At 34.7% G+C, this 17,091-nt stretch overlaps 1 protein-coding gene across 2 annotated transcripts in view; it reads left to right on the top strand.

Annotated features, from left to right (window-relative positions):
• Positions 1–3,172: 3,172 nt before the first annotated feature.
• LOC149537093 (putative complex I intermediate-associated protein 30) overlaps positions 3,173–17,091 on the top strand; it is a 174,766-nt gene continuing 160,847 nt past the window's right edge. The window contains exon 1 of one of the 2 annotated variants that reach the window (XM_089807088.1): positions 3,173–3,387. In XM_089807088.1, coding sequence (XP_089663214.1) covers positions 3,336–3,387 — 52 coding nt within the window. In that variant the 5' untranslated portion in view covers positions 3,173–3,335. The remainder of the gene's footprint in view (positions 3,388–17,091) is intronic. The other variant, XM_089807087.1, reaches the window with a different exon arrangement.

The following is a 17,091-nucleotide window of genomic DNA, read 5'->3' as shown; positions in this document are numbered from 1 at the left end:
AGGTCTTGCAAAAAAATTATATGGAAAATGTAAAAGCTATCAGTGCACCTTTAATTACTCATTTAAAATTGACTAAGGAGATGTGTCCAAAGACACGAGAAGATGCAAATAAAATGTCTAAGAAACTTTATGCTTTAACACTAGGTAATTAATGTGTACAAATGTTATGCATTAGGCCAAATATTGTACATCTTGTGGGAGTGGTTAGTATGTATATAAGTCATCCTAGAATTGAGCACTAAAATGCAATCAAATGGATTTTTAGATGTACTTGAGAGGCACATTCAACAAATGTCTATATTTTGGGGGCTCAACAATTGATTTACAATGCTACATCGACTTAGATTTGGAACACAATTTAGATACCCAACATAGTACTTTAAATTATGTATTTATCGTTGGTGGGACAATAATGAGTTGGATTTCTTGATTATAGAAGGTGAATGTTTTATCCACTACAAAGGTAAAGTATGTTTCTTCTATTGAGGGAGCCAAGGAAATGATATGGCTATATTCTTCCATGGAAGAGTTGGGACACTCACATACTAGAAATTTACTAGTATAGAGATAGCTAGAATGTCATTCATCTTGCCAAGAATTCTGATTTACATTCAAAGAGAAAACATATACAATTGTGTTACCATTTCATTTAGCCAATTTTGGATAATGGATAGTTAAAGATGGAAAAGATACATACAAATGATAATACAATAGATGCATTTACAAAGACAGTGCCAAGGGAGAAGCTGAACTCATCTTTAGCTTTGAATGGTCTTCTAGATTGAACATAATAAAATAACAGCCGAGTCTAGAGAGCATCAATCCAATGAGAGCTTTAGGGGTAGCGATGTGGCTACATGGTTAGGCTTCGAGAGGGAGGTGGTTTAGTGTGGAACTTGATCAGTTCCCAAGTAAGAGATTGTTGATTTGTGGTGATTGATTAGGTAAGTATTGTATATTGCACTCGTTAAGCATTTTGGGAGTTGACTCATCAACCATTTCCCAAGATTGTATTATCAAGTGTGTTTAGGTTTATCTTGTTAAGATGATGTAAGACATGTAATATTAGCTTAGGGTTAGGGTTTTCTAAAGTGAATATATTGCTTCTTACATAGGTATTGAGCTGTAAGGGAGGTTGAAGATTATAATAGGTTAAAGTTACTAGATAATAATACTAGACTCACTATTTGGTGGACATAGCCTACGGATTGGGTGAACCACATTAAATCTAAATGTCTTCTATTTGTTTATGTGTGCTTTTTCCTTTTGTAATATTGGTTATATTTGCATGTAAATTTTATTTTATGTCTATCTATTTCTAAAAAGAGTGATACTAGGCTCAATGAGCTTGTGAAATCATACGAAATATTCAGTGACAAGGATGGTATGCAGAGGAGAAGAGAGGGTGAGCTCTAGACTGATTTGTTATCTCATCAAAGGAAGAGAGAATACCTTTTAGCTTGTAAAGGATACAATATAGGTTAGGTTGTTATCATGACTTCACACCCTCCTCAAAGGATAAAACCCATTTTGATAGACAATTCACCTCTTCACTCCCTAGTCTATGCACATGACTTACTTTAAAAACATCAAAACTTGTCAATTCCTAAGGATTGCCATGATACAATTTTCCAAGTATTAGACGAATAAATTACCATTTATAATTGCTTGGACTATTATTAAAGAGTCCCCTTCTAGATGCACTCTTTTTAGATCTAGTGATTTATACTATTTGACAACCATCAAGGTCGCTTTCACTTCTGCAATATTATTGGTTCTCTTTTTTAGTTTTCTAGCACCGACCACTACTATATTACCTTGCCAATCTTAAGCAATAACTAATGCACTCGATAGTTCTATATTTCCTTCAACCGCTACATCAAAGTTAATTTTAAACTATTCATCTAAAGACTTCTCTTATTCCACATCTTTTTAAATTTGTTATTAAACCCACCCAACCCAACCCCTTCACATACGTTGTTTGATTATTTTTCAAAAGAATATTATTTATAAAATACAAATAATAATAAACTAAGAAATTTTTTATCAATAAAAAATATGGATATTTGAGAAATTTTAGTTGTTTGGTTATTTTTCAAAAGAATATTATTCATAAAATATAATTAATAATAGACTTACAAATTATATATATATATATTATGGATATTTGAGAAATTTTAGATAAAATATTTTATTGAAACATTTTAAAACAAGAGACACAATGTGTCAAAGTTTCTGCCAATAATTGGAAAAGAAAGAAAATGAAGATTTATAGGTAGAAAGGAAGAATATGAAGAAAGAGCTAAAAAAAAAGAATGATATGTTATTATATGGACAATTAAAGGTAGAATGATAGACAGAGTTGAAGGGAATTTTTAAAATATTAATGATTATATTATTTAAAAAAATATAAATAATAATAGAAATTATATTATATGAATAAACTAGATATTTCTACCAATTCTGTTGAAATATTTGATTTTAAAAAAAAATTGTTAATTACTTAATTTAAACTACTAAAATATCTAATTAGTTTGAGGGGTAGTATTAGTTTTACAATTTGTAAAATAATATAAAAATTTGAATAAGATTGTAAAATAGTAGCTAGTAAAATATAGTGTCAACTTAAGGAAATGACATTTTACAAATGACAAAAATAAACATCAATGTAAAACTAATCAATATATTTAAAATAAGAAATATAAAACATTTAACTCTATATTTAGAAAAATAGATAATGATATAGATATTCATTTGTGAGGTGGAAGATAAAAATGATTTTTTTTTGAAAAGTTAATTCATTTGTACAAATGTGGAAAAGGTAAAGTTGTAGTTCATTAATGCATGATAGACTTGTTAGAAAACATTTGTACTTTCTTACAAATGACAAAATAAACATCAATGTAAAACTTCAAAGTTAATATATTTGTAGAAAATATTTGTATTTTTGTTAGAGAAAATTAAATATTCTCCCTACCAAAAATAGTATGGTTCAATAGAATAAATGAAAAATATGATTTAAAAAGTAATAATTTTTTTTAAAAATATAGACATTTGAAATTTCTTTTAATCTTTAGATCCAAATTGGAGAATATTGAATAATTCCAATACTTTTGTGGAACTAAAAATATGGCTATGAACTTTTACATCATAAGAGTACAAAATATGACTAACGAAATTAACACTGACCCGTCGGCGTAGTTTGTCGAGAGCTGCCCTGTTAACTAATTCATATATTTGAAAATCTGGCCGACGATTCAATTGCCAATAGGGAGTTTTCCAGGAAAAAGCAGCGAGTTGAAGTGCATTCATTTAGAGACGGACCGTTGTCGAAAATGTCCAGGTTTCGAGCCCTGTGGCAATCTTCTTTGAAGGCCACAAAGAAAGGTGTAGTGCAATTTCTTTTCCTCGTCTTTCCATTTTGCAAAGTGAATTTATTTGTGCATTTTCGTTACTCATTCGTGTGTACAGGTTGTTTTCGTTTGTAAACTATGCATATGATTAAACTGCATTGATCTTAAGCCTTGACCTGGGATCGTCAAATAAAATTTAATCGGCATGATGTCGTATTCATAATAATGCCCATTTCTGTGCATTGGCAGCACTACGCTATGCTGGGTATGTGGGAATTCTTACAGCTATAACATAGTTTAAAATTATGAGTTCTTGGTCGCTTCATTTAATCTTGCATGTTCTTGTTTTTGGGTTATTTTAAACTTCGGAAATCTTTTGCATACCTGTGAAATACATACGGACACGCATTATTGCAATACCAGAGCTCTCCAGCATAACTTTCGGGACAGGTTGACAGTAGCTTTGCAAAAGACGTAAAGGAAAAATAAATCCTGAATCAAGATTCTGTCGATGATTTATCGACCACACATACGGAGATGTATTTCTTCTCCAAGTCTAGCATAGGATTATACCGCCTGAAGAAACAAAGGATTGCACCGTACTGCTAAACTCTAAGCTGGCTGAAATGCACCTAGTAGTGCATACTACTTCATGCAACAAATAATGACGAATATATAACACCAACGTAAAAGCTTGGAAATCCAAGGCTTCGCTGTGCACCCAAATAAGAATGAAACCCTCTTAATTAGTATCCTTCTTGTGAAGATGGTCTGAATTTTAATTTTAATGGTTGAGACGTAACTAATGTCAGAGGTGCAGACACTTGCAATGATGCTTGAGGAAGTTCTGCTTTTTCTTCGCTCCTCTCCTGAAGAAACAAAACAAAAATCAGCAAGGGTTTTTAACCTAAATGTAAAACTTAAAGATGACATTTATTTGAACCTTGGCCATATTAGTTTTGAGGGGAACCCACCCTCGGTGGTCAACAGTGAACACAGTAACATGTGGGCTTCATAATTATTAAACGGTAAAGTTCTCAAAGCAAAAGCTAAACTTACGTTACAAGCTTTGAAACATTTTTTTTACTCACTGCTTTCAAGAGCAGGGAAACATATTCAATCAACTGGTGAATGCAGGGGTTGAATTATATACTTTTGTGAAGTCCAATATTTTGCTGGAAAGGAAGTAACCTTTACTAGCTGCTAGATATGATATTTTCTGCAGCCGAGGACAAAAGAAAAATGACTGTAACTACCACAAAACTAAAAAATGGGCTAAACGTTGATTTATTTCTGATTTTCTAATAATCCGTCTGCTTGAAAAGGATGTAGTCCTGTTGGTAAACAGATTGTTCTTTTTGATTTAACTCTTCTATACCCAAATTTGTGAACAGTATTTGTTTACAACAGTTGGAAACTTTCCTCTGAATGATTAGGTACAGCTCCCTATTGTGGATTTGCAATGAATCATGTTTGTTCCTAAATCAAAAACGAGGTATGTTCTTTACCCGAGAACAGGAGAGGTGAACCGAGCCAGGCCTAAATAGGATCTAACTCAGGCAAGGAAAAGTTTTAGAAGATTGATTAAGTTATGAACTCACACATCTTATGAACTCATAAGGCTTATCAATTCAAAAGTACAAACTAACTAAAACTAAAATGATTCAGTAGGAAACTAATTACAGAGAAAGAAGGATTAACTTGAAAGAAAGCACCTTAGAGATTTCTCTTGAACCTATGATGACAATACTTATCATATTCAGTTCATTGCTTCAAAAATAAGGGAATGAAACTCTGTTCGTTCCTTGTTTTAACTCAGATAAAAGAGAAAACATACAATTAACACTTAATAGAATGGAACAAAAAATAATTGACACAAAATTCCATTCAATTGGCTCTGCAACATCAAGTATTTCGCTCCAAAAATTAGCCGACCTTTTATTAATCTTTTCTTCCAATACATATAGGATTCTGAGATGACCGTTACAAAGGAAGTTTAATCGGTTCATCTTCTCAAAAATGATAAATGGCAAGGAGCCAGTTTGTCGATTACAATAATTACATCAAAATATGAAAAAGGGCGGAATATGAATCACTTTGCCTTCTTTCCCTTTTCTGCTTTTGTCCTATAGGCTTTAGCAACTACGATGATTGGAATTAATTCTTCATGTTTATGAACATGTACATTAGTATATCTCAAGAGCCATTTAGAATGCTCTCTGGCCAAATCTTTGATGACACTCAAACAGTCTTGCATTTCCTCCATGGCCACGTATACACACCCACCAAGTTTTTGAAGTTTGGAAATTCTGTCTTGGGGACTGGAAGTTATCCTTGTTAAATTGTCTATGGAGTTGGAGAAATTTGTCTGCATGATGGTTGCTCCAATGATTACCTTTCCTTGCCCACTAGTTTGTGAGTCCGTATGCAAACTTCTCAGGAGTTCATAATCTCTATCTTGATCCTTCTTCACTTTGGCTTTAGTTTCTTTAAGCCCTTCTTCTACTGCCATGATCATTTTGGACTTGAATTGCATGCTTTAAAGCACTCAAACAAAGGCTCATCCCCTTTAGGCAAGATCTTTGCCTCGATAGCCTCTTTTGCCTTCATGTGGATAATCATCTTCAGCAGAGAGACACAATCTTCACTCTTAGTCCTCTCCGTAGCCAAGGTGGCTCTATTTGCTGAAAGGTTATCTTTCTCTGTTTCCAGCCTCAATATTGCATTTCCAATTTGTTCTATAATGGAAAGTCCATTCATCTTGAGTTTCCAGCTCTACTCTCTACCGATCTGCCCAAAGTGTTTGTCTTCTTGGAGCTGAGAGATGAGCGCTTGAACATCTATAGCAGTAGGATCCCTAGTAATAGGCATTCCGGAGATGCTTGCCAACGGGGTGACCAATCGCCTGATGAAGCCATTTAGTTCTTGTATTTCCGCCATCATCCTGACCTTTGACAATTTAAGGCTTTCTAGATGTCCTTCAATTATCTAATTTGTTGACTTCCATAAGCCAACTTTGGTATCATGTCTAGCTTCCCTGATATCTAACGAATGCAAGGTAAAATCATCAGTAGACATATCCTCGATTCTTCCCTCTTTGGCAGGCTTTGCTATCTCCATGGTTAGATGCCCTGTTTCGGGATCTTGTTCAAGAATGGACAAAGTCTTTTGCTTCTTGACCTTACTCAATGCTGATCCAGAGTAGATAACAAGACATAAGGTATCCTTGTTGGGGACTCCTTCATCTTTCCTTTTTCTCTTCCTGTCTAGAGTATCCTCCAACCATGAATCTATGCTTATCACTTTGGAGGCTGTTCCAAGGGAACCTATGCTAAACATCTTCCTCTTGACCGGAGTGATTGCTTTTGCTGTCGAAGAGAAGGGATTCTCTATGAAATGAGCTTTGAAGAATCTTGGCCTTTCTCCACCTCTGAAGTCTTCTTTGTTGCCTCATCAGATTTAGTGGATTCCCTGTCACTGCTTCCTCCATCTCCTAAATCCACTACTTGCACTTGAGAACTACTCGGCTGTAGAAGTGCAGCACTTGCAGATGGAACTAGGCTACTATGAGGTGAGGGGATTGGAGTGACTACAACATCTTTAGGATCTTCCGCTTTCTTCTTTTCGACTTCTGATGGGGTTCCAATCACTGGGAGGGAGCCACTATGACAAGTTTTAGCCAAAGGAATATTTTTGTCTGGAGGTTGATCACCTCCGCCTGATGATTGAGCTGATCCTTGAGTTATAGCCAAGGTTACACCTGATGTGCCACCTTGAGAGCAAGAGGCCGTGGCAACTACTAGAGAAGCTTGAGCAGATGTGCTTTTACTTTGACTCCTCTTGGCTGTGGTCCATTCGACCCATTTCTCGGTTCTCTTGATAATCTAGGCCATCATTGTATCTAGATCCTCTCTTGCATCTTCGTAAGGTTCGGAGCTGATAGGAGTATCTCTTAGCTTTGTCAGATAGGTGTTACTATTCATATTCTGACCATCATCCTCTACTCCTTCAATGTTAATATTAACCTTATACATCTTCACTTGTTCCACTGTCAGTCTGGTGAAGGCACGATCACGACTCTCGAACTCATCCTTGCAATCAACCTAGTAGTCTTCAATGGTAGTGATATGTTTGATTACACTTCAAATCTGCAACACTTCTGTTGCATATCCATTTGGACCAAACATGGGCCTTAAGACTTCATACATCTCCAATTTTTATTTCATTTCAAACAACTTTAGCATGTTCTTTGCGTCAAAACGGGACTCGCAATTGAAAGCTCCCACCTTTATAGGAAACTCGTACCCTTTCTTCTTCAAACTCCCACTCAACACGTATCTCAATCAGCACAATCATATCGCTAAGATACCTCGGCAGCTTCAAGGGAGAACCATCAAAAGCTGCAAGACGCAAATACGAAAAGGATGAGAATTGAATGAAGTAACTCCCAAATTGGCTAATGGCTGCCATGGCTTTAGGGCCAAATCTCCTCTTTCGACATCCCTGTAGTTCCCTGCAAATTCTCATGGTGAATGCATCATTAACTCTTATATACTTTGCATAACTATTTTCCAATTGTAAACATGGGTAGAATTCATAAGACTTCACATCATTTGGAAAATTTTCCACTCTTAGGAGGCCTGGCCATAATTGTAAAGAAGCTAACATGTAAATGAGGAAGGAGGACACGTAGAATGTGTTGTAGAATTTTGCAGCACTAAGAGCATTGGACAGAATCTTGCTTACCTCGTGAGCCCAATCAATATATTGGGTATCAGAGTAGATGACTTGCACCAAAAACAAATATTTCTCAACAAAGTTTAAAGCTTCTACCTTTCAATCTATGTAAGAGGACCAAGATGTCGACAATCTCAGGTTTGAGATTAGTCCCAAACAGAGTCTTAGGAACCTTACTCTTGGCGCTTCGTGATTTTTGGAACCAGGACTACATAATTTCTTTTCTCCGAATCATCTTCTTTGTAGAGAACTTGGAAATGGCCCCTTCGAATGTCAAATCTGAAAATTCCTCTCGTTCTGGAACTTGTAGGCAATTCACCACAATTTGCCTGTCAATGGAGATCAATACTGTGTCATTTGGCAGTACAATTTGTCTGGTGTCTAGGTTATAACGATTTATACATTCATAGATCAACTTGCTTGGACTGCAACGGAAAACCAGCTGCTTCGACGAACCCGCATCCTCGAAGCTTCTCAGTAATGGGGTGGATTGGCTCCGACCTCACTCTCTTATGAAAATCTTGCATGTCATAGAAACGAAGATAAGTATCCATGAAATTCTGCAACGAAGACTAAATTCCATTCAACCTATCGAAACCTGCAAATCTAGTTGCTATTTTGTTTGAAAATGAATTTTGAATCTAGAAAAGGAAAAGAATAGCAAATGCATAGATATTGGCTTTTTGAAAAAGTTATGCAAATTAACAGAATATCAGTTCAAGAAAGAGTAGTAGTTTGTGTAATTGTTCATATTTCCATCTATATAGGAGCTTCAATTCATCCGTTGATCTTTAGAATTCGCGCCACATGAATGAATTGAAGGAGAGATTTGTTGAAACAATAAATGTGTGGTTCAAATGGGTATCTCAGTGTCTTTTCACTGTTCCGTTTGCCCAACGGTAACTTTCTATCTTCCCATACTTGTTTTCGTGTTTTCCTTTAAGTTTCAAGAAGTTACCAATAGAGTACCCTATGGGAAAATATCCGCTGAGTTGAATTCTGGCACATATACTCTTTCCTGTAGTTATTAGATTCTTTCTATTATCATCTTGAGATGCCTTATGCATAAAGTGTAGGTTGAATCTGCCTATTAACTTGATTTTCTTTAAAATCTGAGGAATTGTGTTCATGGGTTGAAAACATGCCAAGGAGAAGACAATTTCTAATTCTCCGCCCACGCTTCCTTTTTAGTTTACCTTTAGACCATTGTCTTCTTTAGGTTTGAAAATGTCTAAAGGGAGTGCGAAAATTCATTAGGGACCCGCCTTTTGTTTCTTTCCTTCAGAATTGCCTTTTGTGGAAAACTGACTTCATGGGTTGAAAACTCGTTGAGGAGAAGTTGATTTTGAGTTTTCCGCCTGGAATGATTATGAAAGTTGTGATGGATCCTGAACATTTCCTGAAGTGGAAAAACGTAAAGGAAACATGAATTTTCCATAGGGCACCTTACCATCTTCTTACTTTGATCCAAATGCATTGTTTGGTGCTCTTCACGGGAAATCGTCTTCATGGGTTGAAATCCCGCCGAGAAGAAGACGATGTCTAGATTTTCGCAAGCTTCTAATCTTACTGCGAAAGTGATAAACCGCAAGCAAATATAACTTTGTAAATGATCTTTGTATGAGCAACGTGAATCTCCATCAGATTAGGCACTAAGCTACCCATATGATCGACTCAACACAAAGGGAGAACCACTCGATGATGAAATGTAGAGAAAGGAAAGTGGAGAAATCCGATGGAGATTCATCCCACCTAAGGGGCCTTAGACCTAGACTCAAACACAAATATGAATTCACTAAGACACAAGTAATCACTTTTATTACTCAGGTAGAGGATGAAAAGTTGGGCAACAAGTCCAAACAAATGAATTCTATGATAAGTAGCTTGAATATTATGTACATTCTACATATATGATAAAAATACTTTAGAAGCAAGCCTACCGTTTGGCCCCTTTCTCCACATAAATTAATGGGCATAAAGGAGAGATTGGTTTATCTCTTTGCATCTCAGCAACCACTTCATCTAGGAATTGAAGGTGATGGAATCATCACCATTTAAAGTGGCAACAACACTATGCACTTAGAATTAGAAGACGAAAATTAAGCTAAAACTAGAAAAACTGACAACATGAGGATCACGATTGTCAAAAGAACCATACTTGAGGACCTATATTTTAATGCTGTTCATGTTGAAGATGAACTAAAATAAAGTTTCAAGCCCACAGTGGTACCCTCTTTATTGGATGTGATCATTTCAGGATGGTGCAAACGTTTGCTTTATCCAGCAAGTAGGCTATCAAATGAAAATGAAATGTATTTCCCAAAATAGGGTAACACTCATAGACCCCAAAATTATTCTAGAATTAATGGCTTACATGGATTATGGCATCTTGTCTGGGAGCAACATGGACAAGTTTAAACATGGAGGTGATGTTTGACACTCAGAGGAACATGAAACAGTAAGGGAAGACTGTAACATGATGGCACAAGATGTAATGCCCCACTTTCCAGATTTTGCCCCAAAATAACAATTACAACAAATGCAATTTTTTCATGAATATATTTTTTATATTTTTATAATAAAATTACATAAACATAATGTCGATTCAGAGGAAATCCTAATTGAAGTCTTATAAACAATATTAATTAACATGAAAGCATTAACATCAAGAATCTACGATTGCATACAAATAAGCTTTATTAAAATTAAAGTATTATAAAATTATTTATATGTATTTCATAGCTTATTCTCATAGTCAACAATATTAGGAATCTGAAGGAAAAGCTTGGTAGGATGCCAGGATATTGTCCTCCTCAACAAAGAGTGAACTTCCTATTCATTCAGTCACTTGGCCTTGGCCCACAAGTATGGCAGGACCTCCAATCCATCCATCTTGGGGTGGTGTACTCTTGTAAGGGAAGACTGGCATTGCTGCATCTTCTTATAAAACATTTCATGTTGATCCCAAACATGGTTGCTGATGGAAATTAGGTAAATATTAAATAATTATGTATCCTATATTTCGTGATTGATTGGCAATATAATCATGTAAAACTTAAAAGAGTTTCCTAACAGATTTATGTTGACATAAAGAAAGAAATACAAGAATTCTTGAATACTAATTACTTTCCTTTATATTATATACTGTTATTCTTTCATTTCTGAATTCTTTTTGTAATGTCCCCCATTCTCAATGAACTCTAGTAAGTGAGGAAAATTAATTATTTAATATTATGTTTAAAATAGAACATTGTTAAACAAATTTTGAATAATTAAAAAAGGTGACTTAATAAAATTATTTAACAAAGTCATGAGTGCTCTTCGGGAATGAAACTGAAATTAATTACTATATCAATGCCTCAGGAATAGTTGCGAAGCATCAATTGAATAATTAACTCTTTCTTATAGTTTGGAGTGAACTCGAATCCACATTTCTCAAATCTGGAGCCAAGGAAGTAATCTGTGCCCACTCATCAATACCTGAACTAGTTAGAATTCAGAAGAATCATCAGTGGGGATACATATTGGTCAGAAGACAAGAAATCATCAGGTATTTTAAGTTTGATATTTGAGAAGAATTGTATTGAAGTTATAGTTTCCAAGTTTATATCAATAAGTTTGATATTTGAGAAGATTAGTATTGAAGTTATAGTTTCCAAGTTTATTTCAATAGCTGAAGACTTGGGAGGGAGAAATGAAGAGTTTATTTCAGTGGAAAATATGCTGGCCAAAACTGATATTGGGTATTGTTAATTTGTGAATGCAATGAAGGTATTGGAAAAATACTTCGATAGTAATATTTTGTTTTCTAATTATATACTCGCTATGCACAGCCAGAGGTTTCCAAGCAATTGATTGTGCATTTTGGTGCTGTTATATACATGAAAAAAGTTCAATCTTGTAATAATCTGCCTCAAGCTTGATACAATGTTAAAATTTGCCTAAGGCAATGAATGAAATGCCAAGACCTAGAAACTCAAGAGATAGCACAAGAGAGGTAGGCAAAATGATGATCAATTGATTAAGTGAATAATGATCAACAATACAATAATAAAATACCCATTGATTTACAATTTAGATGTGCCTCATCATATAGGCAATGCATGATAACTAGGATTGATGCAAGTGATGACCTATCCTAGGCAAGGTGTAATCACATGTCCACTAAAGGTGGATCATCCTTCATTGTGTAATAAGGTATGTGCAACAATGAGAGGATGATAATGTGATAAAAACACAAAGGTGGAGCTTACAAACAATGAGGTGTGAGACAACAACTATGTCAATGAGAGGATGATAATGTGATAAGAACACAAAGGTGGAGCTCACAAACGACGAGGTGTGAGACAACAACTATGTGCAAGTGGATTTCTCCTACACCATGTGCTAAAATAAAATGCTAACTCCTAGGTTCTACATGTCAACTAATATGAAATTGCTTTATCTTAAGTAAACTTAAGTAAAGTGTAATTAGTAATATTTAATTACACCAATGCCGACCCTTAAGTGCAACTTAGGGGAACTCAAGCTTACAAAAGCTAGATGACAATGCAAGATGGGTCATGACTACTAGGCCATGTTAGGTACCCATGTACAATATGCAAAAACAAACCAATGAAATCTCTCAAAAAACGGAGGAAGAGGGAAATCTCATGGGAAAAACCCTCTTTCAAAAAGCGAGATGCAAAATAAAGCAAGATGCATGCATGGATGGAGTAATCAAGACCACCCCCCCCATTATGACATACATCATGCATATACAATACATAATACCTCCATAGGAAGAAAATAAGGAGACATGATATCTCCCCATAACGAATGATTTCTTGAAAGTACAGTGAGTGCTTAAAGAGAAAAGGTGGTCCAATGCCTACAAATAACATTTCTCCTCTTAGGAAGAAGATAGACCAAGTACAAATGCAAGATTGCTTCCCATTGTGGATAGGAAAAAGGAAGGAGAATCCAAATGAAGTATGATGTCTTTGAAGTATATTAATGTGTTGCCATGTCCTTAGTTGATGAAGATGCCACTAACCAATCTAGATCAACCCCAATAGAAGAAGGTGACAAACAAAGAACCAATGGTAACTGATCCATGTAGGAATCTGTTTCAAACTCCAAAGACAAAAATGTCTACTCAAAAGATGGATTGAGAAGAGAAGCAAAGAAGCCCCCCCTCAATGGTAAATGTACACCTATAAATGCTCCTGGATCAATGTAGAAGCTGCACCAAGAAAACTGAATGATGGCGTTAAGGTTGTAGCTTTAGTCGGATTGATCTTACCATGAGATACATTGTTGATGGTAAATCATCATTTATATATATATATATATATATGGTTATTTATATTACTAATATATTAATATTTATTAACTAGTGATGATTAACCATAGAGACATGTCTCTTCATGAGACATGTCTCCTCCTCTCATATTTAATAAGCCTTCAATTTGCATTTGGAAAACAATCAATACAATGGCAATTGTTAGTACATTTGCAGCTATCCTAGAAAAACAACATGGTATCAGAACTAGGCTGTCAATGTATGAAATAATCGAAAAGAAGAGAAGAGAAAAAAATGTTAATGGAGATTTTAATAAAACATAAGAGATACCAAATGAGTTCATGCAGTTGTAGGATTGACACTTTATGATGGATGCAAGGTCGATGCAGAAGTTCAGCTACAGGCATTCAAATAAGATGAATATATGTAAAACATTATCCAGAGTATTCATTCTGATCTGGACTCGTGGGCTACAGGCATTCAGGTAAGACGAATATATTTAAAATGTTATCCAAAGTATTCATTCTGATCTAGACTTGTGTGAAAAGTTGGAAGGTAATGATAACCAATCATAGACTAAACTCTTGAATGAATATTATATGGCTGGAGTAACTCGATTTTTTTAAATTTAAAAGTTCCTTAATTGTATAGTCATTCAAACATACACGTTTCTCTTAGAATAGTATGCGAAAAATTAATCCATGACACATACATTTTGTTCATTCCTTCATTAATCCTAAAGGGATGTATTGGCATGAAAAACAATAGACCAAATACATTCAGAAGAACAATTTCAGTTCCTGCAGAAAATAACGAAGATTAGAACAATCAACAATAGGCGGGAGAAACTGGGGAGGAGAATTGGACATCTTGATATACCCTATTCTATTTAGACATAGTTTTGATCAGATCACATTCACACAAATGGAATATAGACAAACTAAGGAGGTCTGAAATAACTGCACGATACATGATAATACAATTTCACTATGATGAATAAGATCATATACACTAGCGCATCCCTCCCACTCGCAACGGAATGATTGTAGTCATCAAGAATATAATTAGGGATGGAGTATTATCAAGGACAAAAAGAAGTCAAGTATATTAAACTCGTTGCTTCCAAAATGGATTTCATAGGGTGTCATTCCACGTGCAACACTTGAAGGAGTATTATTGGTGGCATTGTAGTGTAAGCCAGAGAAAATTCATAACTGACACTCATTCAACGAGGACTAAGAGATGATGATAGGAAACAAGGAGAACAAATGGGGTTATTGAGATGGATATCAGTTATAAGTTCCAAGTGTAATCGGCTTCCAGTTTGTATGAGATAGACAATGAAACAAGATATGTATCATACCATACTTGCAACAATTAAGCAATCCACTCCATGCTAGAGTTTGGACAAGAACTAGTATCTATTTAGAGATGGAAGCTATATCTAATAGAGAAACACATAAATGGAGGTGACAAGCCAAGCCAAGTTAGTTGTTAAGATAACACTTCAACGGATTGAATATGGTGACTGATAACAATTCAAGATAATGACTTATATATTGAAACACTAGTTTGAAGAAGTCAATAACAAAACTATGTTATCCTTTCCCATAAGTCAAAGGTCAAATAGAAAATACATCAACACCGTTGGACATGTGGAATCGTGTGCCCTAATGATAATAGTGTATAGTCAACAAAGACCAAGATTTATTTATTTAAACTCATAATTGACCTGTATTGACAGTTGAAAATATATCGCCTTATATATATATTGGAATCAATATAGTTTGCAAGGACAAAATAAACAGCTGCCAATAAGAACCAAGGCAGAAATAGGAGTCAAGGGAGTACACAAATGTGAATAAAAACACTGTGAGCATAGTAAGGAATCTCATCTAGAGTGAGTAAAGGAATCAAATCCTTTGGAGCACGACTATAGGGGAGCATAAAGGTGTTTCGATTGAGTGAGAGGGACACAAAGTTATACCACAAGGGCATCTACATAAAGGCATAGGAAGACAAGATTTGATTGACAAAACTCCATTAGCATATATAACACCGATGACACATTTAGTGGACAAATTAATAAAGGATGGGCATTAATAGGATTCAAAGATTGATTTGGTGATTGGACAAAGGTGGAGTTTGTAGGAATCCCAAAGGATAATATTGGTATTTCTCTAGTTTGAGGCATATTGAGATAGTTTATGATGTAATGCAAAGGAGAGAGGAGTATTTTTGTTATATTCAACATTATTTCAATTTATTTTTGTGATCATTTTAGGTGAAATTTGTAAGGAAATAATATGTTGAAAATATAGAGTAAAATATATATAGAAGATTGAATACATGTATATATATTATCCTTTCCCATAAATTAAAGATCAAATAGAAAAATACATCAACACCGTTGGACATGTGGAATTGTTGTGCCCTAATGATAATAGCATATAGTCAACAGAGACCAAGATGTATTTATTTAAACTCATAATTGATCTGTATTGACAGTTGAAAATATATCTCCTTCTATATATTGGAATCAATATAGTTTGCAAGGGAAAATAAACGGCTGTCAATAAGAATCAAGGCAGAAATAGGAGTCAAGGGAGCACACAAATGTGAATAAAAACACTGCGAGCATAATAAGGAATCCAATCTAAAGTGAGTAAAGGAATAAAATCCTTAGAAGCATGACCATAGGGGAGCATAAAGGTGTTTCGATTGAGTGTGAGGGACACAAAGTTATAACACTAGGGCATCTACGTAAAGGCATAGGAAGACAAGATTCGATCTACAAAACTCCACTAGCATATATAACACTGATGACACATTTAGTGGACAAATTAATAAAGGATGGGCATTAATAGGATTCAAAGATTGATTTGGTGATCGGGCAAAGGTGGAGTTTGTAGGAATACCAAAGGATAATATTGGCATTTCTTTGGTTTGAGGCATATTGAGATAGTTTATGATTTGATGCAAAGGAGAGATAAGTATTTTTGTTATGTCCAACAATATTTCAATTTATTTTTGTGATCATTTTAGGTGAAATTAGTAAGGAAATAATATGTTGAAAATATAGAGTAAAAAATATATAGATGATTGAATGTATGTATATATGTTCAAAATATATATTTATCTATATTTTATTATAATAAGATTTATTGTTATGTAGAATTATTCTTATTTCTAATTTCAATACATATTATAAGAACTATGTGACTTAATCTTTTCCTTTGAGAATTTTAGTGTAGGAAGGAGATTGAGATTCAGAGGGAGCCTAACATTTCCATTAGAGGCAATATTGAAAGAGGGAGAGCAAATAGTGGAAACATGTATTGCAAAGAGTAAAATTCCTCATTTGAACCCTGAGATGAGATCATTTGTTTGCACAATCCCTTCCCTCTTACCAACTTGGTAATCTGGATGACAACATCATACTCCATTACCTTAGTGGTCCATTTGGCTCTCTTCTCACTAATATCTTTGCTCAAAAGAAAGTCTTTCACATTGGCATGGGGTACTAGCAAATGGATCTTGTTGTGAGACAAAAGGTGTCTAAAATTCCTTAAAGCTCTTATGACTGCAAGGGCTTTCTTTTCTACATAACTATATTTAACTTCATACTCCTTAAGTCCTTCACTAAAGAAGGCAATGGGTTGTTCTTCATTCTTTTCATTTGTTTGTGTCAAAACATTAGAAATACTTGACTCACCT

The sequence above is a fragment of the Cupressus sempervirens genome, chromosome 10 (genome assembly GCF_028749045.1).
Source record: "Cupressus sempervirens isolate cs-2001-9-10 chromosome 10, ASM2874904v1, whole genome shotgun sequence".
Classification (NCBI taxonomy): domain Eukaryota; kingdom Viridiplantae; phylum Streptophyta; class Pinopsida; order Cupressales; family Cupressaceae; genus Cupressus; species Cupressus sempervirens.
Note: the sequence above shows the minus strand (reverse complement) of the source record. Positions and strands in the feature narration are given on the sequence as shown.